Here is a 25,800-nt window from a genome sequence, read left to right as displayed (position 1 = left end):
AGGTTATAATCACTGGAAAGATTATAATGATTTATTTTCTTCTTTTTTGCTTTTCTAGATGTCCACACTTCCTAAAATTAACACATACTTATTTTAAAATCAGGGAATATGTTATATTCCTTCTTGAAACTAAAATACGTTCTTCCTGGTGGAACATTATTATTATGTCAACTCCTTGTAATCGAAACCTTTTACTTTCACCATTCCAAGTAACAAAAATCATGGTTAACCCAAAATATAATAAATCTGCAGAAAAAAGAGGTCATGTTAATAAATAAACTAATTATTTGCTGACTACTTAACTATGTGCCAGATTGCACTTAATAATCTCAAATGGCAGAAAGGAGATATTATACTTATTTTGGATTTATACAAACCTAAGCCCAAGGTAAATTAGCAGCAGATCCAAGAATTGAATTTGTGCCTTCAGATATAAAATCAAATGTTCTTTTTGTTATACCATGGAAACCACCTACCATCTATCCTCAACCTCTGAAAATGAACCATATATGCCTACTTCGAGTCTCAGACATTTGTTTCTTAAAGTGCTACCTTCAGATCCTGATTGTTGTCAGGTTTTCTTACAACTCATGGAACAAGAAAAAAGGCAGAAAACAAAATGTTAATCACAGCCCCCGTTCTCCTCCTCAATTTCCCCTAAAATTGTTGTCATTTAATATTACAGAGTATGAAACCCAAAAATACCTGGTGGGGCCAGTCAAAATAGGCAGCTGTGCTCATAGACAACTCCCTTACCATCCTAGGAGAGAATGAACTCAGATAAACTATTAGATACACTTTGTATGCATCCTTGAAACAAATACATAAAGAACTAGTACCTGAGCAAAGACGAACGAGAGAAATAGAATCAACAGTTTTCAACTGCAATACTTGTGTACTTAAACAGAGAAACAATTTAGTACACATTCTAGAAACATCTCCCTCTCTCCTCCGTTTCTTTCAGTCTTTGCTCAGTTTATGTAGTGATGGCGTTTGAGCTTTCAGCAGAGTGGAAAGTTTGCCCCTATTTTTTTCCTCATCACTTAAAAGGTAAACAGTAGTTGGGAAGGAAGGAACAAATGAAGACAAGAAAGTTGTTTTATCGCACAGATTTTTCTGGTACATATTTTTAAAAGTCTGTAACTGCCCTGCAATCAACGTGTGTGACTTTAAGAAGACATTAAATCATAAAAACACTAAATAGGTGGAGTGACATAAATAACTTTGTACTATCATGACCATGCTCTCCCTGAAACAATTTATGAGATCAACATTACATTTGGAATGAAGGTTCACAATTTTGACTTTCTACTTAATATTTATATGTATGTTCCACTTTCGTGACTTAATTTTCCAGTTTTTGGGGGGAGGTGGCAGACAAGGTTATAGAAAGAAGCAGAAAATGCCAAATATGACAGAAAATTAGCTTCTAAGAAATAACCACATAAATGAAGCAGCCTGCTTGGTCTTACATTTATTTAAATAAACCACCTTTAATCAGTGCCAGTAAAAAAGCAGCAGCATTCTTTTATCTTTTAAAGCAGACAATTACAGAGTTATATATATATATCAGAAAATAATCAAAAAGGTACTTATTCCAAAACAAATATCCAAAAATCCAATGAAGCTGTCCAGTGGCAGCCACTAAAATAATCTTCTCTGTATTATTTACTTTGAGTCATTTTTAAAATAAGCAGCCAGCTATCCATCTCTAGGCACTGTCTAGATGAGTTTGCCACAAAAGCCACTTATATTTTTAGAAGCCAAAGTCTTGACAAATCAGTTCCTAAGAACATAATTTGTTACACATCGAAGAAAGCCTGAAAACACAGACCTTGGTTAAAGAGGCTTCCGTATCTTTTTGTAACCTTTCCAAATGTAAGTATGTGGGAAGAGTACCCATAAATTTAAGTTGAAACTGAAACACTTAGAATATTTCCAATTTAAAATACATTAAAATGTGGTCTTTGAAAGGAAATGAAAATCGTTTTTTAAGTATATGAAAAGTTGCTCACCATCACTCATGAGAGAAATGTGAATTACAAATGAGATGCCATTTTTCATCCATCAGATTGGGGGAAAGGGTAGTTTAATAAATCATCCTGTGGAGAAACAGGCACTCACATACTATTTGGTGCAGGCATAGAGTAATACAACCTCTTTGGCAGGAAATGTGTACATGTCAACCAAAATTTAAATTTCACTTTGCCTTGGACCCACAATTCTACTCTAAGGAATTTATCCTACAGACATACCCATGTGCACAAAGAACTATGTATGAGTTTATTTACTACAGTATTACTGGTGTCCCAGAGGAAAATTTAGTGTACATCATGCTGCACTGTGTGTATTTACCTACACAAAAAAATTAAAATTTGAGGAGAAGAGAATGTGATCCATACCGTTGAGAAACTAGAAGTGTTCTGAACTCCCCTACAAAGGAAACACTAAACCACCCTACAAAAGATTCATTCCAAATCCTTGTAATAAAATGCTGTGTTCAGATGGCTTGACACAGCTGCATTAGTGAAAGCTCCTTATCCTAAGATCCTTTTGGCCCTTTAATAAGCAAAACCCCTCGTTGGAGGTCCACTGTGGGCCTGAATTTCACTTGACAATCAGCAGCATTTCAGAAAGATTCCAATTTATTCCTTGCGAAAACAGATCATATATAAATGTAACTGTCACTCTCAGAAACAGGGCTGCATTATGCTGCAGATTTAATACAGACTGGAAGCATGTTCCCCATGTCTTCTCCAGCAAATCTTGCCAAATGGGCGTCTGAAATGTCCTACTGAAACAGGTGGTGTCTGAACAGAATTGGATTTCTGCCTATAGAAACCCTAGTTTTAACAACTGCTGTGGTTAGTTTTAATTTTCAGTCCTCAAAATTAACTGCTTGCCAGTGATTCAGAAATAGGACTGAACAACATGTTTAGACTTTGCCCTGTTTAATTGAGGAAAGGAAGGAAGGAAGGAGGGAGGGAGAGAAAGAGGGAGGGAAAGAAGAAAGAAAAGCAGCAGGAACAAACAAACACCCAACACCCTACAACCATCCCCTAAAAAACAACAGAACCAAAGCAGGCCATTTGGTTTCCAGGCAAAAAAAAAAAAAAAGAAACTGCAAAATAAACTTGATTTTCCAAAGATGCTTGCCTATTTTGTGCTTTCCTCGTAGAAGCACAAGGATCCAACTACCTTGCTGGACATATATGTGAACTCTTCTAAGGAAACACATAGCCTTGAGAAGCGTTTAGTCTGCTCAAAATTCAGAATTAAGAACAATGGTAATAATCTATTTTTCTAATGAAAAGTTGTATCTTACAAAATAATATTCCAAGCCCTTTACACAAGCAAAATACAAACAGGCACTTTATACAAGCAAAATACAGAGTGCCAACACCTTGGAGAAAGAAACCACAGGCTAATCTTTAAACACAACACAGCTCTATCAATGCTCTGGTCACACTAAACACTAAACGTCGTGCTAAACACGTTTTCCTGTGAATAAATGTTGAGTAGCTTACACTAAATAGCAAATCTTTTTCACCGTACCTTTAAGTGTCTGATACAAAGATGGTTAAGCATCTGTTGATATTCTAAACCAGTAATTGAGGGGAAAAGAACTAAGGTACTGGGTTTCTACTATGTGCCATACACTAACTATGGTTACACGTTCCCCATGAGGAAAACACTGCCATGTCTGCTTCACAGTTAATAAACTGAGATACAAAAAGATGCAATGGTTTTTCCCAGGGTTACCCAGCTTGAAGATGATAAAGGTTTTATCTAAACCAACCTGACTTTAAAACTTTTCCAATTGTATCACACTTCTTTCCAACCAGAAATTCAGAAAGACAAGTTAGTAGAACAATAAATTTTAGTTCCCCGATATACAATACCTAATATACAGTATATGTTTACTTTGCCAACACCTCAAAGAAAAGTTCATCTTCTTTCATCTGTCTTATAGTAACAGATGTCAAACTCTTCTGCAATATTTTCAGTATGACTGAATTCCAGCTACTAAAAAGTGATAAGCGAATAGAGAGAAAATTACCTGTCATGATCACAAGCCTTTTAATCTTAATATCCTAATGAGCACAATTTGAGAATCACTGATCCAAAAGGGATCAATCAGTTCATTCTTTAAAAATGGGAAATACATAGAAATATCTCAGCAAATACAGAGGTGCTTCTCCACAGAGTACATTTGGTCCTTTTGCTTAAAATTAAGACAGATTATGTGTGATCTTGCCCTCAAAAGTTTACTGCTCACTGCTCTCTTCCCTCTACCAGTCAAAGAATAAAGATCTCAAAGGAAATATCCTCCCTTAATATAATAATATACTAAAATTTATATAATAAATATGAATAATAATTTTTATAGTAAGTTCTCAAGTTGTTCTTTCCCATTTCATAACCCCTACCCTCTTTTTCCTACTTAAAGCTTGACAAGGGGCTGGACGCAGTGACTCACACCTGTAGTCCCAGCACTTTAGGAGGCCTAAGGGTGCTGATCATTTCAGCTCAGGAGTTCAAGACCAGCCTGGGCAACATGGGAAAACCCTGTCTCTACAAAAAATACAAAAATTAGTCAGGTGTGGTAGTCTGTGCCTGTTGTCCCAGCTACTCAGGAGGCTGAGGTGGGAGGATCACTTGAGCCAAGGAGGTTGAGGCTGCAGTGAGCCATGACTGCACCACTGCACTCCAGCCTAGGTGACAGAGTAAGACCCTATCTCAAAAAATAAAAATAAAAATCTACCAACCTGGGCAACATAATAAGACCCTGTCTCTACAATTTTTTTTAAATTTAATTAGTAAATGTGGTGGCATGTATCTGTAGTCACGGCTACTTGGGAAGCTGAGGTGGGACGTTCATTTCAGCCTGGCAAGTCAAGGCTGCAGTGTACAAAAATCAAGCCACTGCACTCCAGCCTGGGCAACACAGTGAGACTCTATCTCAATTAAAAAAAAAAAAAAAAAAAAAAAAAGGTTTGACGGGCTAGTTCCTAAACCAAATCCACAATTTCCCCAGCAAGCTCCCATGAGCTCTCCAATTTAGAGGAAACTACTTTCAGGGTCCTATAAAATAAATCACTCTGTATTCAATACTCTCAGAAAATAATGTTTAAGTCTAAATGTGCCCTGCCCACAATATTTTTTCTTTTATAACAAGAATGTACTTAATATTACGGAGCCATGTCACAGAAAAACACAGGGTACATTTCTTCTAAGGGGGACACACACCAAGTTTTGAGACTAGGAAACAGTATGACATTGAAATTAAAAACAAAATCCAGTGAAAAGAATAGAATGTTACTGATCCCTCTCCCAAAAAAGTTGTTATAGGCTTATAGATTATGAAGCAGAAAAAATCTGCGGTTTTTCAAGATTCTCTGGCAAAAGTTCTTTCAAATTATTTTCTTCTAAGAGCTAAAAAAACATTTTTTCCAAGATGCTTCCAGCTCTAAAAACAACCTTTCTGATCTCTCGAAAAGCGACACTCAACTTTTAATAGCTCTGTGTACTTTTTAGTTTAAAAGAAAAAAGTAAAAGAGAGGGAACCATGGTCAAACACTAAGTTTACTCCACCCATGCCTTAAGTCATATATAATGACTAGAAGAAGGGTTCAATTTTTTTTTCCTTTTAAGGTAGAATATATACATCTATGTTGCACACATAATCTTTAGGTATAAGGAGGAAAGTATCCTTTCTCCCATCACAAAACCCAGGCAAAAAAAAAAAAAGAAAAGTTTATCTGAAGACACAATTGTGAACTCATTTCTCATGAAATCAGAATGGCTCATAAGTTAGTAACACCATGATAGGCTGCATTAATAGTAAGACAAGACAAATGGTTAAAGCCAGGTATAAATAATATAAGGCAGTCAAAAATCTAGGTAAGTCAAAAAAAGTCTATTAGTCTATTGATTTCTTTTTACATTTCTATAGAAGTTCATTTTAATCTTCCCATATGAAATGGACAAAATCTGTAGAATTACTATGATTTTTAATTAATTTTTAAGTGTTTATTTTACTGCAAAATTCACTGTGATTAGTCCCTTAAATAACTTGTAATATTTCAAATAGCATATGCTTGGAATAGTTCACATTTTATTATTTTAGAGTTGTCAAGACACAGTCTAATTCTAATAGGAAAATATCTGCTGGCTTCAAACAGCACTTAAACACAAAGAAGAAAAGTTGGAAGTCAAGAAGAATCATTCTGAGATAAAGGCTGAGTAGAGCACAAGATGAGAAATCAACTAGAGACCTTATCAGGATGTAGTGCTGCACTTTGCTGCATTATCACTGACTGTAACCTCTTTTCCAGCTCACAGGCAACCCTCTACTTCTCTGGAACTAAGTGGTTGCTTTAAAAAGTTCTTGTGTCATATTTACGTTTTCCTACGACCCTTATCAGAAGCATGATGTACACGAGTTCCATAATTTGCACACTCCAATTACCCACCCAACTACACAACCCAAAAGAGATCATCAGAAATGTAAAATGCCAAATTCTTAAGAAAAAAATGAGGCTGATTAGGATGTAAAATGGACTAGTTGATTGTTAAGGGCATAGACTTAGGTAAATAGCATCAACACTATACTCCTGATAACCACAAAAGGAGTAAAATAGAGTTACTTTTCCAAACAACTTCTTTAATAGTTTTATAATAAGTTCCTAATTTTAAAATAAGATGTGTTACAAAAGTCCATTTCTTCATGAAACTGTATTTCCCCCATAGAATACTCTAAGTGGCATTTCATTTCCAAAGCTGATCCAATGCCCACTTAACCCATAATCTACTGACATACATACAACAAGGAATGAAACATGGTAAAAGTACTTGCAATGCTTCAAACGTGTATTCATAATTCAAGTAAAAGGACAGCAGCCTAGCAAAACAGAACTCAAAAAATAAGGTTCACATCACCCAGAATAATCACACAATTATATACATCAGCAACTTTCTCATAAGAGGAACAATAGCTTTTCTTAGGTTCTCAAAGTGGTTGTTCAGGTATCCAATAAAGAAAACTATGCCACAAAAAAACACCTCCTTCCTACAAAGCCCTCAGGTAGAGTTTATCGGTGATAAAAGGCATCTTGGCGGGTTATGGTCTACAAATGCATATAGAAAATAACTTCATAAATAGAAAACTGTGCAAAAACCTTCCAGAGAAACTGGAAGTGAAGTGAAGATGATCCTGGAGAAAGGAACACATTTCAAAATAGACGGGGTGTGAAGTGCCCACATCATATGATACATAAGCTCATGTGAAGTAGGAGCTGATGATCCCAGTGACACTCATTGTCAAATAGATTTTGACCAATCAATAGTGTTTGTACAGCTGACCCAGCTTCAGAAGCAAACATTCCAAATGTTTATGTTTGCAAGAGGTACCACTTAAAATTCTTTCCCATACTAGTCAAATCACAAAGGCAAAAATTTACAACACTTTTGCTACCATTACTTTAAAAAGGAAAATCCATCTTTTATCAACACAAAATTCAAACAAACAAAAATGTGTATTTAAATGACTCAAACATGTAATATGAGTGAAGATACTTTTTCTATTAATTGTGATCAAGAAAATTTGGATTTCTTTTTATATAATTTTTAATGTGACTTGCAACTTAACCCGAAAGTTTCTATAACTGATACAACACAGTTCAGATATTATTCTTTTCTTAAATGAGGAGAGTTTATTGCTTGTTTGTTTTGGCATTTTGTCATAATTAAATTTGAGCTGCATAGATTTTAAGACTGTTTTAATAAATAGTGTAATTTCAAACTTATACCTATCTAAAATATTATTGTCTACCTCTTCATCTGAACACATGAATCCACAGCTAAGCCATCAAGTTACATCATCTCTTTTCACCTCTCCCAAAACCTTATTATACTTTTTAACACATCAGGAACTAGTGTTTTTTTTGTTTTTGGTTTTTTAATAGGAACGCTTTTCACAAGAGAGTGCCACTTACCCCTCCTGCCTTCAGCAACTTTCTCCTAAAGTCCTCTGTGGGGTTGTTGAAAGTTAGCTTTTCACAGCGGAGGTGATTCACTGGTGGATGGCCTTCAAGATGCAGGAATAAGTCATAATCAAAGCGGACTTTCCTAGGTTCTTCCTGGAGGTTAACAAAATTTATGAAAGAAAAAAGAGAGGCATAAGTGAAATTTTAAAAGCAAAATTTACTCCTCATAAGAAATAGAAAAGACCTAAGACATCTAACAGCTAAACTATCAAAGCAGTACTGGGGGAAAAAAAGTATCATGGAATCATCAATGAAACAAAATGGAAATATCTGACAAATTAGTTTCTTGTGTTAGGGGAAACGAAATGAGAAAAACTTCTCATGTTCCCCATGATCTTTCAGGTGACAGGATACTAGCAACACAGCCATCCAACTAGAAACCAAGCACATTCCTTCCTCTTCCCTACCCCACTACACTCACCATCAAAGGCTGCCATTTTCTCCATAAATATTTCTTCAAACAAGCCCTCTAACTACTACTACTAGGCTCTTACTCATGGCCCAAACTACTATAAACTCTTTACTTTGGGATATATTCTCTTCAATTCCGCCTCCATTCAGGCCTTAAGATTATCTATATGAAACAAAAATCTAGCCATTTTCACTTCCTAATTAAAATTTCAACAGCTTCCAATGGCCATTAGGCTAAAAACCCTAATCTCACCTGAATGTCACATAAGAGCCTTCATAATCTGGCTCTTGGCTTCATATCCTACCATTCCCCTTCCGTGCATCTGATGGCCTAGCAATATCCCACTGCTGGTTGCTTCCCAGTACTTACCATGTTGTAGGTTACCTCTGGTTTCATTCTTGCTTTGCATTACTACCTTCACTGCCTACCTCCATTTCTCTACCTACTGCTTCACCTACATAACTTCTCATCCTTCCCAACTTAAGACTTCACTTTTGGAAAACTTTCCCTTAACTCCCAACTCCCCACTGCCTCCCCTCTACCCTGTATGCATCTTTCTCTTACCCTTGCCACATCTTAGAATAATTGCCTTCTTATTATCACCATTTACTCTGCTGGATCAGAAGACTGTTGAAAGTAGGAACAATGTTTGAATCATCATTGTATCCTCAAAAACTAGTTTATGACTATACACAGTAGAAATGCAGTAAGTATCTGTGAGATTAATAAGAATGGCATTTTTCTGAATAAATAACTAGGACAAAATAGTATCTTATGCAAAAGAACACAATAATTAGAATTTCATGATACCTAGGTTCAGCTCTCAAGCCATTACTTAAGTTGACTGAACATTTACCCCTCTCTACACATTGATTTTTAGCCACGCAAGGTGAAAATACAGACTCAAGATAATAAAGACAACTAATATGTACTTTAATATTCATCTCATTTAATTCTCACTGCTCTCTTTGGGGCAGATGTGAGCGTTGTTTTATTGTTATATTACTAATACATGATGAAACAAAAATGATTTGAATCCCTTTCTTTTGACTCAAGGGTCTTAGCACCTGAAACTGTCAGAATATAAGAATTAACTACTCAAAATTCATGGTTTCCACTTCGTCATCCAAACTTCCCAAATCATAATCTCTACTCATTTCCTCAGTATCCCTTCACTTCCACTATAATCTGACGTGAAACCTACTTTTTCTCTCTCTTATCAGGATGGCATTCTCTCCTGGTTTTCCTCAAAGTTTACTGGCTGTTCCTTCTCAATCTTCTTCATGGACTTTCTTCTCTTTCTTCATTGACCCTTAAATGTGTTTTACCTTTCTGCGAAGTTTCCCAAGGAGATGACACTTATTCACAAGGAGTCAGTTCCACCTATGTGACAGTGATTCCCCTAAGTGTCTCATTGGCTGCCACATACATGTGTTCCACAGGTTGACTTATGGCAGCATCCAATTCATGCATTATGTTAAACTAAAGTTACCTTCATATGTGTCTTTTGTCCTATCCTCTATTATCTTGGAAAACAGTAATTTAACTGCTTGCCAAGGTTAAAATACACAAAAACCATTCCCAACTGTTCCTTCTTCCTCACTCACTACAGTCAAATTTTCTCTAAGTTCTATTTAGTATTCGTCCTTATGAACTTTCAAATCTACCTATCCTTTCCTCTAAGGCATAAATACTGTCCTAGCTTAGACCACCACCATTCTTCATTTGATGTCCTCCCTGATTTTGAACTTACCTCATTCTACTTCCCACAATGACCAGAGAATGATCTTTCTAACACAAAAACCAGATTACAGCTTTCCACTGATATAAAAGCCTTTAATGGTTCATCATTTTCTGCAATAAAATCCCACTTCCTTGGAATAACCATTGCAGTCTCTTACTACCTTTCCTACATTTCTTTTGATATCTTACTATAGTGTTTTTCCACACCTTTGAAGCATCTGCAGTTCCCCAATACTTCATATTAATTCATTCATTTGGCCTTTCACAAGTAGTGCTCCTCAAACCTAAAATGTCCTCCCTCCCAGCATAGCTCCCCTTCTATTGCCTAGTTAATGCAAACTCATTATTCAAGACCCAGCTAAAGCATTAATTCCTCTGGAAAGTCTTTCTCACTCTCCCAATATAATCTGAATTAGACGTCCTTCATAGCATTCCTCTATTAATTATCACATTTATTTATGATTATTTTTTATTTATCTGTCTCTCCTCCAAGTTGTAAAACAGAAGATGCAACTTTAGAGTTAATTTTAAAAGGAGAGCATAACTGGGAGCATAAACTAGTAAAGCCTTTTTGGTAGACATCTTGACAATATCTGTCAACATACTAAATACATATGATGTTTGACCCAGTAATTCTACCTCTAAGAATCTCTTCCATAGAAATATTCAAATATAGGTACAAAAATATACTATAAAATGTTCATGGTAGCACTGCTTATAATAACAAGAAACTAAGAATGATCTTCATCATTACCATATAACACCATTCAGGTGTTTAAAAATACTGACTTTGAAAGGCATATTGCTAACTGAATTAAAGGCAAGTCACAAAAAAACATTAAATCATGCCCCTGCCAATCTATGCTGACACACATTTTATCTATGCAAATACATGGAGGGAAATCTGGGAAGACTGTACCAAATAGTTAACAATCATTAAATGTAGTCAAAGGACTAAAACTCCTAAGTTCTATTCCATATACTTTTCCTAGGAAAATATATACCCCTGTATACTTTCTGAAAGAGACAAACATATTGAAGAATACATTAATTACCAGCATAAAAAGAATGAGGTAATATCAACATCATTTTATAGTCTACAACAGTCTAAAACAGAACAAAAAACATCACTTTTCAATAAAACCAATGGTAAGCACCACAGAAAATGACTCTCCAAATCCTGAGTATGATTTTTTTTAAGAATTTTTTTAAGTAAGAAAAAAGTACTCATAAACTTGTGCTCTGGCCAACTGAATATCTTCTCTTAGAAGGCAGACATCGATATTATGTCAGTCTATGCTCCTCAGAAAACATTCTTCTTCAAAGTTCAAATAAGAAAGCATGTGCTTACTCTCTGTATATAAATAATACATTTCCTAGAGGTGGAAATCTGTTTTTGGCAATATCAAGTTACCCTCTCTCATTCTGCAGAAACTTCAGTTCTTGACATTTACTCTCTCTTTTATGAGATCATATTGAAAGAGAGAAGCATGGGATCCTTTCAAACATAAATCGATTATGTTTCAGTGTCCCTGTTGGTTTAGTGTTTCTGAAACACACAATTCTCACAAATAGGCTTGTTTTGTTGGACACAAATAGAAAATAAGACAGAATTAACATACACAAACTCAAGAGAAGTACTGACACTCTACTACCCCTCTTGACCCTGACAGCTCAAATAAATGAGCAGAACTGAAGACGAGCTCATTACAGAAGCAGGGAAAACACAAGGATGGGAATGTGACCAAGGACAGGATATCTTTAATATGTAGAATTAAGACTCTTCCACCATTACCTGGAATTATTTTTTCTGCTTTCCCTCATTCCTATGAAAACTCTGAACAACACTTTTTCATGAACCATTTAATATGGTTCGGCTGTGCCCCTACCCAAATCTCATCTTGAATTGTGGTTCCCATAATCCCCACATGCCTTGGGAGGTAATTAGGTTATGGGGGTGTTCTCTCATGCTGTTCTCATGATAGTGAGTGAGTTCTCACAAGATCTGATGGTTTTATAAGAGGCTTTTCCCCACTTTGCTCTGCATTTTTCTCTCCTGCTGCCTTGTAAAGAAGGACATGTTTGCTTCCCCTTACGCTAGGATTATAAGTTTCTTGAGGCCTTCCCAGCCATGCAGAACTGTGAATCAATTAAACCTATTTCCTTTATAAATTACCCAGTCTCGGGTATTCGTAACAATGTGAGCAGGGACTAATACATCATTACTATAATGGATGTTTATTCTTCAAGACAGAGTTGAATAAACTCCAGGGATAAATAAAATAATAAATATACAAAATAAATAAATGAACACTCTGAAGCAAGAGCCTAGACCTATTAAATTTTTACCAATGGATCATTTGAGTAACACGAAAAATAAAAAATGTATACAGCTGGACCTTGGGGAATAAGCCAGACACAGAAAGATGAGTACTGTCTGAGTCCACTTATATGAGATATCTAAAACAGATATCATATATGTAACATTTTAAATTCATAAAATCAAAGACTGAAATGGTGGTTACCATGAGCTGGGGAGAGGGGAAAATGAATTGCCAATCAACAGGCATTAAGTTTCAATTAAGTAAGATGAATAAGCTCTAGAGATCTGCTGTACATTGTAACTACAGTCAACAATAAGGTATTATACACTTAATATACTTAAAATTTAAGAAGCTAGATCTCACATTAGGTGCTCTTACAAGTTAAAATTAGAACAAATAAAGAAACAAATATATCTAGCTCAGAGATCTAGATCAGACTATAGTAAACATTTGGTTTCTAAGACATCCTAAGAAAACAACACAGTGGCAAAGCAATAATTCCTTTTTTAACTAAGAAATTAGTAACATATAGAAAAGTACTTAAAATGCTATATCCATGTGCCCTCTACTGAAATTAAACAGATAACACTTTCAGAGATTTGCTTTATCTTTTTCTTCAAAGAAATAAAATTTGGCCAGTCGGGGTGGCTCACACCTCTAATTCTAGCACTTTGGGAGGCAGAGGTGGGCAGATCGCTTGAGCTTAGGAGCTCGAAACCAGCCTGGGCAACATGGTAAAACTCTGTCTCTACAAAAAATACAAAAATTAGCTGGGTGTAGGGGTGCATGCCTGTGGTCCCAGCTACTTGGGAAGCTGAGGTAGAAGGATCACTTGATCTCAGGAAGTAGAGGTTGCAGTGAGCTGAGATTGCACCACTGCACTCCAGTCTGGGTGACAGAGTGAAACCCCATCAAAACAAAACAAAACGAAACAAAACAAAAGAACTTTATATGTGTAAGCTTCTCCATTCCTCTCCTCCAGTAACTAATGCCCTTAAGTTCCTGTGTTGTCATTCCAACATATGCTCTTATACTAAATACATACCTCTCCAGAACACCATTACTCATTTCAGTAATTTCTTTAAAAAATACACAAATGATATAACCATGTACATATATTTCTGCAACATTTAAGTCATCATTTTTTGAGACTTACTCATGTTGCCACACTAAATACTGTACAGAATTCTATGGATTACTTAATTACCATTTATTAATCCACATCTCTACATAGGGCCAGTTAGGTGTATCCTACTTTTCCATATTACAAACACTGAAATATATATGTATTATTGTGTACATGTGAAACCAGAAATCATTATAAGTATGAAATTTTAAAGAAAGCCTAAAACTAGAAAACAGAAATAAGCTAATCTATATACTAAAGAGAAAATCTACAATGTTCCACTTGTGTCTATTTTACAATGGCCACAAAGGAAGAGCTGTTTTTCATCTCATATGCTGCTTTCTTCCCTTATATTTTAAGAAAATAAAATCCCCCACAAAGTGAATATATGTCTTACAGTCATAATGACTACCCAATGTGCCTTCATTATATCTTGCTTTTACTCTGTTCCATGAATTTCAAGAAGACTGAATGTGTGGTGTGTGTGTGTGTGTGTGTGCGCGCGCGCGTGCAGTAGGGCGTGATACTTGCTGCCTCTTCATCCTTTACTTGTTCTCTTCTTAAATCTGGCATATGGGGAAATTCCAGATATTTTTTTAAAGCAGGAAACTGAGCAATTCATAAAATAGATTCCTCTGCTTAACTCAGAGCCTGTACAAATGACCAGAAATGTTAAAAACAAGAAAAGAGAGAAGATACTTCACTGCATCATTATTTCCAAACTGAAGTCAATGCAATGTCAAACTAACTTTGTTGGTAGGAAGACAATGGTATAATCATAACCATTATGGTCTTCTCATAACAGATCATAATTGCCTATTCTTTAATTTCTTTGAGACAAGAACTTTGCTGGCTTGAAGGGCTACATTGTTCCTATGATGTAGCCTAATCTCTAGATGAAATTACAACACTGGATATGAGGATGTGACAAGAAGGAAGAAAAGCACCATATGATCTTCATCACTTAAACTTCTAAGATATTAAAAGAGTAGTGGGAAAGATGGGAGATAGAGACAGGCTCTAAATTTCTTCCCATAAACATACCGCTTAAATTAAAATTACACTGAAAAATGAGCAAAGGATATGAATAGTCACTTCTCCAAAATAAAATACAAATGAACAATGAGCATATGAAAAGATGTTCAAACTTGAAAGTTATCAAAGAAATGCATATAAAACCAAAATGAGGTATACTTCACATCTACTAGGATGACCATAATATACAATAACAAGTAACAAGTATTGGAGAAATTGGTGGTGAAGGAAAAAGAGAAGAAATAAAAGAAAGCCAAAAACCATTTTCTTAAGGGAAATAGCACTTGAAATGAGAAAAATGAGCACTTCAATATGAAGGCGCATCACATGAGTAGATATAAATACATCTCAACAAATTTGATTTGATGACAAATATGTGAACTATTCAGTGGTATCACCACTAAGAAAGATAATCATTATTCTAGCAAAGAGTTATTGCTAGACAGCACAGAAGTTAGGAGTATAGCTAATGGAGAGAAAGACCTAGATCACGAATCTGGTTTTAACACTTTCTAACTGCTGAACTGAGCACTGAGACTGCTATAAGTTAAAAAGGCCAGTGTGACACTGTTCCAGTGGAAGGGACTGCACATTAAAGAGTGGCTTATCAGTGGTTTTCTTACTTACTAAGCATCAGAAGGACTAGGAAATATGCAGATTCCTAGGCCCTACCTCCAGAGATTCTGATTCGATAGATCTGGGTAGAATTTGAGAATCTCATTTCTAACCCGTACTTAGGGTAATGCTAATGCTATCCCAAGGACCGTATTTTACTGAGCACTGGTTTGGATAACATGATATTCTATTTGCTCAGTTCCTTAAAAGAAAAAAAAGCCAATTACCTGACTTTTCAGCAGGTTTTAGAAATTATGATATCTCTGGAGGAAAAATAAGGAATATAATAATCAGCATTTTAAGTGCTTATCTATAAGGTACTATTCTAAATACTTTGCATAAGTTTATTTTATCTAATCCTACTAACCACCTTTTGAGGTAAGTACTCGTATCTCCTCATTTCATAAATAAGGAAAGTAAGCTCCACAGAGGTTGAGCAATTTGTCTGGCATTATACAATCTGTGTGTTATGCCACATATGTAGTGCTGAAAACTTTTTGTTTTTGAGATGGAGCCTCACTCTGTCACCCAGGCTGGAGTGCAGTGATGTGATCTCGGCTCACTGCCATCTCCGCCTCCCGGGTTCAAGTGATTCTCTTGCCTCAGCCTCCCATGTAGCTGGAATTACAGGTGTCCACCACCATACCCAACTAATTTTTGTATTTTTAGTAGAGATGAGGTTTCACCATGTTGGCCAGGCTGGTCTCAAACTCCTGACCTCAAGTGATCTGCCTGCCTCGGCCTCCCAAAGTTCTGGGATTATACGTGTAAGCCACTGCGCCTGGCCTGAAAACTTTTAAATTCAGTAAAACCCATATATCTGAAGTTGAAATAACTATATACATGTATGGTGTGGGCATCAGCTAAAGATAAAATGAGATTATTCTTTGGAAGCCTCAAAAAAATTCTACAGATATGAAAATGAGAAAAGAAGCATTTTACTGAAAAACTATAATTCTTCTTTTCTATTTTACAAACATATTTATATTTTCCAAAATGGTAATCACTCCTCTCTTTAAAAGAACACTTAATGAATTTCATATAATCTGACTTCATTTAATTAAAATGATCTTCTTCTAGCCACTTCCTTGATAATTAAGGGTAATGACAGCCAAAATTCCTAGAAGACAAATTTAACTTTTATTTTAATATCATCTAGTGACAGAAGTGCTTATGAGTCAAAATTATTTTAAACATCATTTGGCTAATGGTGGATCTTCTACTGAAAGATTAATGGGTAAAGATTACATACCTTGTTTTTAAAATAAACCTCAATTGGCAAAATGAAACCAGCATACCCAGATTCTTCTACTTTGTAAGGTGGATCTTTGCACACTGCAACATTAAAAAAGAAAATAGGTAAGATGAGAATAATAGACAAAAAGACATTCTTCTTTTAAAAAAAAAAAAATCCCATTCTACCGTCTAGATCACACCCAATTTCATAGCCCCTTGCCAAACCCCCAGTTGTGTCTCTGATCTATCCTTTATTTCTTCTCCAGAAACTATAACAATAATTTCTCTTATGTAAAGCAGATATGTAAGTCATTTACTCAAATCTTGGTGGAGAATAGCTCATCACAGTCAACCATGATTATTAATGAGTGAACTTCACTTGTTATTACCCTGCCCTAAAGCTTTAGGGAAACTGATGATTGCTCCCTATGACCCAAAGTTTGAAAAGAACTGTAAGCTTCCTAACAAGAGTATTATCTATGTCTAGTCTTTGATGCAAATCACTCTCCACCTTAACTCCTGACTTGTCTGAGATGTCCTGACTTCTTTTTTATTTTATTTATTTATTTATTTATGTATTTATTTATTTATTTATTTATTTTGTGAGACAGAGTTTCGCTCTTGTTGCCCAGGCTAGAGTGCAATGGTGCGACCTCAGCTCACCGCAACCTGCGCCTTCCTGGTTCAAACGATTCTCCTGCCTCAGCCTCCCAAGTAGCTAGGATTACAGGCATGCGCCACCACACAAACTAATTTTGTATTTTTAGTAGAGACGCGGTTTCTCCATATTGGTCAGGCTGGTCTCGAACTCCCGACCTCAGGTGATCCGTCTGCCTCAGCCTCCCAAAGTGTTAGGATTACAGGCACGAGCCACTGTGCCTAGCCTAGAGATGCTCTGACTTCTATGCCATCTGCTTTCCTTAGAAAATCCCAAAACCAGAGTTTCTCAATGACACATAACCTCCCTCCTTCACCCACCCAAAAGGAATGTTTACTGAAATACCAACATACATGTAAACACTTAAGATCTAATCACATCATAAGAATACAAAAGAAACAATAAGGCTTTTATTTCTCAAGGAGTTCAAAGGAAGCAAGACTATTAGGCAAGCTCTTGGGGAATGAGAGACCCTAAGAAGCTAAATAGGATTTCATTCCACTAAACTTTCAATTAAATGAAAATCAATCACAAGCCAACTGAAACCATCCTAGTTAAGACTACATTTTGGTGGTATCATGAAGTAAACACGTACATGCCAAATACCAAGGCCACACACACTGATGCCCTGAGTCCTCTTCAGCAGCCCCAGCTTACCTGTCCCTTTGTCACCTACCAACACCCCTCTGTTTCATTCCAATGCATTTCCCCCAAATGCGCCCAGCATTTCCCACCAGTGCCTAGTCCTCCTTCTGTCCCTTCTACCACACCTGGAAGCTACTCAGTATCCTCTGCAAATTCAAATTCAAATTTCTTCACAAGATCTTTCTAGACCACAAAGTATTACCGTCTCTTTTCCTTTTATCCTCCCGAAAAGTTAACTGCCTGAATCAGTGCCCTGACACTGAACAGAGTTCCTTATGACCATATTTTGAAAGATCTTTCTGCTAATTTCCTTTCACTTCTCAAGGACAGAAAGCACATTCACCTCAAGAAGATAGATTGTAAGGGCTCAGGTGACAGCAGCCCAGCATACTTGGGTGCCAATCCATGATCCTCCTCAGACTATGCGAGCTACCTCTGCAAAATTATTTCACCTCAAATCTCTGGGTTCCTCTTCTAGACAATGTGAAGACTAAACAGGGTGACTGTTATGGACTGAATGTTTGTATTCCTCTAAATCTCATAAATTGAAATCCTATCAGGAGATAGGAATTTTGAAGGTGATTAGGTCATGAAGGTGGAAACCTCATGAATGGGATTAGCACCCAAGAGAGCTCTCTTGCCCCTTCCTCTATGTGAGGACAAGGTGAGAAGACAGCAGTCTGCAACTCTGAGGAGGGCCCCCACCAGAATCCCACCATGCTGGCACTCTGATCTGGGACTTTCAGTCTCCAGAATTGTGAGAAGTCCACTTGTGTTGTTTATAAGCCATCCAGTGGATGGTACTTTGTTAAAGCATCCTGAATGGATAAGCACAATGATGTGTGTATAAGATGCAGCACAGGACCTGGCGCACATAAGTTCTCAGTAAGTGACTCAAGCCAGGCAGGAAATCTAACCCTGAAACACCCAATTGCTATGTAGCCTTTTGGATGAAAATAAACAGGATGCAGCAAGCAGAGAGCCCTAGATTTGGGTCAGAAGACTCAGGTCCACAGCCCTGGATTGAATATTCTCTAGACAGCCTATGCTTTCTCTCTCTTTAAAGAAGAGGAAACACCATCTACACAACTGAAGGCATGGCTGTCGACATGCAAGGACACTGTATGTAAGGAAACAGAAGCGCGAGGCATTTTTATTACAGACATGATGTTGATAATGTACCTGGAAATTGGTTAGACATTCCACAAGCAAAAATATGGTTACAAAAAGGTAAACTGAAGCCCACCTTAGGAAAATTGTCCCAAACTGATATAAGAAGTAAATCAAGAATGAGGTATCTCACATGACCTTATAAGTTTCTCTAATAGAAAAATGAAAAAGTGAAAGGATCCAGAATGGCTTCAGTCTTGCATTCAGTGACCACCTGTCAACCCATCATGAATATTCAAATACTGTGAACATTGGGGGTTGGGGGAGAAGGGAGAGAGTCTCACTAAATGCACTGAGCAGCCCCCACCCCACCTTAGCAAGAAGGCTAGTGTTACGCTCATGACATTTCCAGGCTGCAAAGCCCCATTTCAGAACAGCAATTTCAGTGTCCAGGTTGCTTGGGATTAATCATGCCAATGTCACTGGAAGGAAGTTTATTTTGTGGGCTGCTGCACATGCCAGAGAAGTTATAGCTGTTCCTCTATATACCCTTTTGTATAATTCATTTTCTGTATTCTGAATGCAAATTGCTCCTATTATCAGAAACAGCCGTTAGTGAGCACATCTTATCGTTGAATGTCTTTGGATTTTTTTCCCCACCCTTTAAAGAAAATGGCCTGCTATGCACTAATATTCCGTAGAAGCGTGATTTTATAAGAAACTGTTTACCAATTCATATAATTATTTTTAAATGTAATAATTTCATCAACAATAATGAACAATGTCTGTAAAGCACTGAGTTCTTAATTAAAAGCAAACAATAGGAACTTTTTACACACAATAAACAGGCTAGAAAATCAGTAGCCATGTAAATACAAACTTACAGTTCTAATCTGAAGAAAGTCCAATTAGGGGAAGTTATTTATTTGGATATTTTATGATCAGAATGATTAGTATGAGTTTCTTAGTTCAAAACAAGAAACAGAAGTTAAAACTTAGAAACATTTTAGCCAGTAGGGATAGTACATTAGATATAAAGCAATTCTTTTTAAAACGAGTAGAACCATGTTTGGGAGGGTTCACCTTCTGTCACTTGCACACTTCTTCATTGAGAGTCTCTTCTCTCACTGCATTAAGTTTATGATAGCTAAGCATTCTAAACGCTTAAATTAACTCTTTCTCTTGATTGTTCAAGAATCAGATCATCCTTAAGCTCTATGTCATAAAAGGCCAAGTTTCAGAAGCTACTGAAGGAATATTCACCTTTAAAGAGCCATTAAAATCTTTAGGTGACAATAAAATGGGATAATTAACATTTATTTTTTAAATTTTCATGTTCTATTATATGCATATGCGTTCTCACATATTAATTCAGGCAAAATTATTAAAAACTTTTTTCATCTGTAAAAATCCAGCCCAGATGTTAGCTCTTTCAGAACATCTCCCTTGGCTCTCTTCCATGATCTTGTTGCAATGAATAAGTCAGTAGGTAAGTCATTTCCCTCTCAGACTCCTCCACTAGACAGACCCCCTGGAAGTCAGCAACCACAATCATTATTCATCTCTGTAATGCCTGACACTACTGTTGAGCCAAATAATATGTACTTAACAAATGTCTGTTAAATTTAACTTTTAAAAGACTCATGCTACCCTTTGCTGATTTACCACTGCCAAAGAAGTTGTTTTTCCAATAGAAGTGGTGAGTTGACAGTAACCAATCAAACTCTTCTCCAGACCCCCTACAATCAACATAAACTTTTAAAACTTTTTAAAAATTGGTGCAGGTGATAGAAAAGTGTTGCCACAGAAGAAATTTCTCTTCAGTACTGTGGAACTGGTCCTAGTTCTGAGAGTACCACATTTTAAGCAACTGAGTTAATCAACTGGACCAGAAGATCGCTAAGGCCATTTTGAAACTAATATTCAACAGCCATAAATAATGGCTCCCCTTCTCCTCTCTGTCCACACATTACTACCCATGTGCTCCAAGACTCTAATTGGGAGAGGTTTTCAAAACTCTCTTTGTCCAATTAATCCCATGTACCATGTAAGGTCTATCAGGATACTATAACGAAAATTCATGCCTGAGAGAAACAGACCAAAGTTTTTGTTTGTTTAAAAAGAAGTGTAATTGGGTTTAATTGCATTTTTCCCTGAAATGGCTTTTCAAAATGACAGACACAATATAGATTCAAATATATAATACGTAGTATGATGCTAACCATACATTAACCAATAACCTATTTAATTTTTAGTTGGAAAACATGTACACAAGGAAGAAAAACACACGGAAAGGGGGAAAAGAAAATGATTTGGCAAATTTTCAATAAGTCAAAGTTAGAAATAAGTTAGTTAGAAATAAGTCAAATCCTTACTTATTAAAAGTCCTTACTGAAAATTTTAATATTCTCATTTAGAAGTAAAAGATTTGACAAAGAGCTATGCTTGGTACAGAGAAATAAATGCTCTGTAATTGAAAAAAGATGTTTGTGCTTATATAATAAATTACATATATATTCAATAAATAAATGCAATTAATAGGAGCCATTTTTTTAGTACCAAAAGAAAAAACTCTGCCAACTCCGTAAGACCTTCATTTAAACTTTAGAAATATTATTAGGCAACAGTTTTTTCCCAAAACCTCAGGAAAACAGCTGGTAGATTCCTCTCCAGAGCATCCCTTTAGTCTATTTGTTTTGATGCTATGATTTATGGCCATCTGAATACTTTTGTTAAGAACATGGCCCAGTTGCCCATTGATAATTATTGGCTTTACTTTATTTACTGTGCAGAGAGCCCTTCAGGAAGGAAACACATCAAACTCTCTATATATAGACTGGTTATTACTACTGCTTTGTGTCAAATGTCCCTTCCAGCTTTAGCATTTTGGACTCCCTCACTTCCTGCTTCAGTTCTACTACATCAGAGCCCCCAGGAATGGGGCAAACAGAGTCCTGTTCAGCCCATCTCTCTGCACCCAAACTGTTCTGCACTAGCATCTGGAAGTCTAGAGCCAGCGTCTAAAAGTCTGAGCATCAGAGGGTATCTTACTGTACCTACCACTAAACATGGCTTAAGGCTTTTCAGTCAAGACATTCTAAAAACAAAAATCAACAGTTGAGTTTCGATTTTATTTTTATAAGCACACACATGCACACACAAAAAGATTCACCATTGCTTTTATTCAGCCCACTTCAAAACAGATTATTCCTGAAGAAAAAATTTTAAAAAGTTTTCCCTCTTTTGTGTTTTATTTCCTCCATTTCCTTGAACAAGAATTAAAGATAACATCAACAAATATATTGAGCTGTATGTTGAGCTGGTATCACCTTGTGGATCTTTTAAAAAATTCAAATGCAATTCTAAAAACCTAATTGCTTCCTATACAATAAAGAACTGTAGCCACCCACTATAACTGTCTAATTAACTTTCATAGAGTTTTAAAAACACAAACTAGATACAGTTCGCTAGCGGAGAAGATGCAGACCACCTGTCCGCCTCCTCTGGACTCACCACTCAAGGCCTGACTCGATAGCACCACTTCTGGGGAGCCTTCTGCCAATATTCAAAACAAAAATGGTCATTTCTCTCTTCTACGTTTTTCTCATTGCATCATATTAGCTAATCCTAATATATCTGCTACCATCAAGTCCCATCCTCATCCCTACTTAATTCTGAGCTTTCCAAAAGCTAATGCTGTTTCTCACACCTCCTCTCATTCCTTATCCCAGACGATCATTTATGAAATTGAGTTAAATTTGTGAAACATAACTTTAGCATGAGTTTTAAAGGAAGGGATGGAGCAAGTATACAGGAGAAAGTATACAAGGCCTGGACAGCAAGCAGAAAGTGTGAGCAAAGGCATCAGGAGAGTAAAATTCAATATAATGAGACAGTCGGTACAAGCAGAAACATTGAAAACAACGAAACAACACACGATACAAATAAAGTTTACATTTGTATAGAAAACATCATGCTATACACACTCAGAAATTCATGTCAAAAGTCCAGGAGAGGAAAAATAGATTGTACTCATAAAGGAGGGATTATTAAATTTGAAATGTTACAGAGAACCCCTAGATTTGGAATAAGAATTCGAGACTCCAAATTGGCTATACTGCAAAAATCTTAACGATGATACATAAAAATTACTTCATTTGTTAGTAACTTGGAATCTTTACTTATATATTCAGAATATCCCTAGCTTCTCTTTCAAGGGGGTGGGGGGGAGGAGAAATTTTCTTTAACATATGCACAATATTTTTAGTTTTCTAAGGAGTTTAGTCATTAGAGTTAGCAAAGTCCACGTAGCTGACGTTAAGTCAATACATTTCATCTTGAGGGAATATAACAGCTATGTTAAAACAGGACTGCCTTCACAATCATTTCTTCAAGGAATATATAACAAATAAGTCAGCAAAATTCAGAAGTTGCCCAAAACTAGATAATATTATTAATTGTTAGGAAATACTAAATATAATTCCTCAGGCTTACATCTTTCACTAAAATTGATAGTGCTTCTCCTAGCAACTTGCCCCAAGCTCCTTCAATATAACTCAGTATACAGAATTGTTTCAAATGATTAGCCTAGTGGAAACAGATGTCCAGGCTAATATGATGCAAAATAGAAAAACTGTATCTTCAGAGAAGGTTCAACCTAGAAACAGACCTAACGTTTTATGGAAAATTATACAAATGGAAAAATCTTGAGACTTGTATTCCAAGAATTATTATCATTTTCTTAAAGTTAAACCCTGAGCAAAATACTCCTATCTCAGAAAGTCCATCTGGAAAAGCAACACTAGCTACATAGAAAATGATCTTCTAGGAAAGTAACTAAGAACTGTTCCTAATATTTGGTGGGAACATCTTCATTTCAGTGCGTACTACTACATCATAAAAGTTGTTCATCTGAAACACAGTTCTTCTCGGCAGCTTTTTTAAAATAAAATATATAAAAAGCCATTGAAGAGTATCACTTCCTAAAACAATCGCCTTTTGATTTCTGTAGATAGCAGAAAAAACAAACATTGGGACAGCCCTCTGGCATCTAAATTTTACCCAGGCTTCCATGTACTACATGTGGCCCAGCCATTGCTAAAACTGGTATAGTTTTTTATTTAGAAAAAAAAAGAATTTGAATGTGTTAATTTATAAAATTATACTTTTCATTAATATTAACTCATTTCTTCTCAATAATAGCCAAATTAATTAAATTCAACAAGCACTACAAAATCTTACGTTTACAAAGATAAGACAAGAGTCCTGTTCTCAGTCTAACCAGAGACCATTGCCTGCTAAGTACAAGTTCTATTCTAGGGACTGTGGATAGAGCAATAAACATAATTGACAAGCCCCCTGCACTCAATAAACTTATATCCACTGTTGGGACATAAAGGGAGGAAGTGGAGAGAAAGACAACATGCATATATAAAATACTGAGAAAATACTGAGTGACAAGTGCTACATAAAAATAACAGTATAGAATAATACAAGTGCTATGATAATAAAACAGACTAAAAGAATAGGAGCTCTTTTTCATTTTAGAATCATAGTCCCTCTTTAAGGAAGTGGCATTTAAGTTGAGACCTGAAAGAAAAAAAGGGGGGAGGGCATGTGCTGGCCTGGCAGGAAAAAATGACATTTATATTGGTTACAAAGGAAGATGTGCAAACAATCTGAAGCCTGTCCTTACATTCACCTCCAGCACTACTTAGCCCCTTACCTGATTTCTTCCTCTACAGCTGAGGTGAAAGCCATTTTTTCCTTCCTAAACATTTCCTACTTGGGCTTCTCTTCCATGAATTCAGCATGTAATAACCCACACAGGTTTGGCTCTTGTAATTTCACGATAATCTCGTTTCTCATACCTTAAATTCTCCTAATGCTATAAACCCCCAAAAGCTTATAATGTCTCTACATCATAAAGATTTTATAAGTAGATATAATTCTTGGGAATTTATATAACCTAATTCTTCTTTTTCAATCTGTCCCTTGAAATTTCAGAGTTCCTAAACACAATAAAGAATCTGGACTAAGGAATACCAAAGCATAAAAAAGCAGTGGATTTTAAGCGCAATTTGAGAAAAGGAAAGATAACAGGTGAAAAGCTATCTACACAAGGGAGGGAAATAGTGTTGCAGGGAAAAAAATTACATGGTTCAGGAGAGAAAGGGGAAAAGTACAAAAAGAGATAATGTTCAAATTATTAATACACAGTAGTTATAATTTTCTCCAACATATTCATCTTAAAAGGATAATTTTCAACTGAAATAGATGGTTTTTTCTTTTAATAAATGCACTGTATGAAAGCTACTTTTAAATACGCTACACCCATATTCTCTTACGTAACATGAAATTTCATTTTTTATTCTGATCCCTTTTCTCCAAATGCAGAGGACAACAAAATTGTGTTACACACAACAGTTATCAATTGTAGCAGGGTGATAGAAATGACAATGTGTTATAAAATAATCAAATATAATAAATCAAAAATAAAACCCATTTCTGAGTTTTGAAAAATAGCCTAGGAGACCATCAGAACCTAACTTGACAGAAACACTAAAACGTGATGGCTCAATTTCTCTTAATTAATTTGTTTTATTTCCTTTTCCAGGAGAGGATCCAAAATTGTTCTAACTTCAGAGAAAGGATTAAGAACAAGATTTCTTTTCAGCATCTTGTGAGCTCTACTTTTTTCCCCCCTGCATGGCATTCGGCATAGTGGTAGCCTGTCCTAAATATCCCAAATGATTTAAACTCCATTAGACATTAAAAACAAAGACTGAATGAGGGTGATGTTAATATGATGACGACAGTTTATACAGAGTGCATATAGGAGTATAGTT

At 35.9% G+C, this 25,800-nt stretch overlaps 1 protein-coding gene across 2 annotated transcripts in view; it reads right to left on the bottom strand.

Moving 5' to 3' along the window:
- Positions 1–25,800, bottom strand: part of MLLT3 (MLLT3 super elongation complex subunit) — a 294,338-nt gene that overhangs the window by 100,101 nt on the left and 168,437 nt on the right. For both annotated transcript variants that reach the window (XM_026453889.2, XM_026453890.1), the window contains exons 3-4: positions 16,556–16,638; positions 7,998–8,141 (exon numbers count right to left, since the gene is read on the bottom strand). In XM_026453889.2, coding sequence (XP_026309674.1) covers positions 7,998–8,141; positions 16,556–16,638 — 227 coding nt within the window. The remainder of the gene's footprint in view (positions 1–7,997; positions 8,142–16,555; positions 16,639–25,800) is intronic.

The sequence above is a fragment of the Piliocolobus tephrosceles genome, chromosome 14 (assembly GCF_002776525.5).
Source record: "Piliocolobus tephrosceles isolate RC106 chromosome 14, ASM277652v3, whole genome shotgun sequence".
In the NCBI taxonomy this organism is placed as follows: Eukaryota; Metazoa; Chordata; class Mammalia; order Primates; family Cercopithecidae; genus Piliocolobus; species Piliocolobus tephrosceles.
The sequence above is the reverse complement of the archived record's forward strand: the minus strand, read 5'-3'. Positions and strand labels throughout refer to the sequence as shown.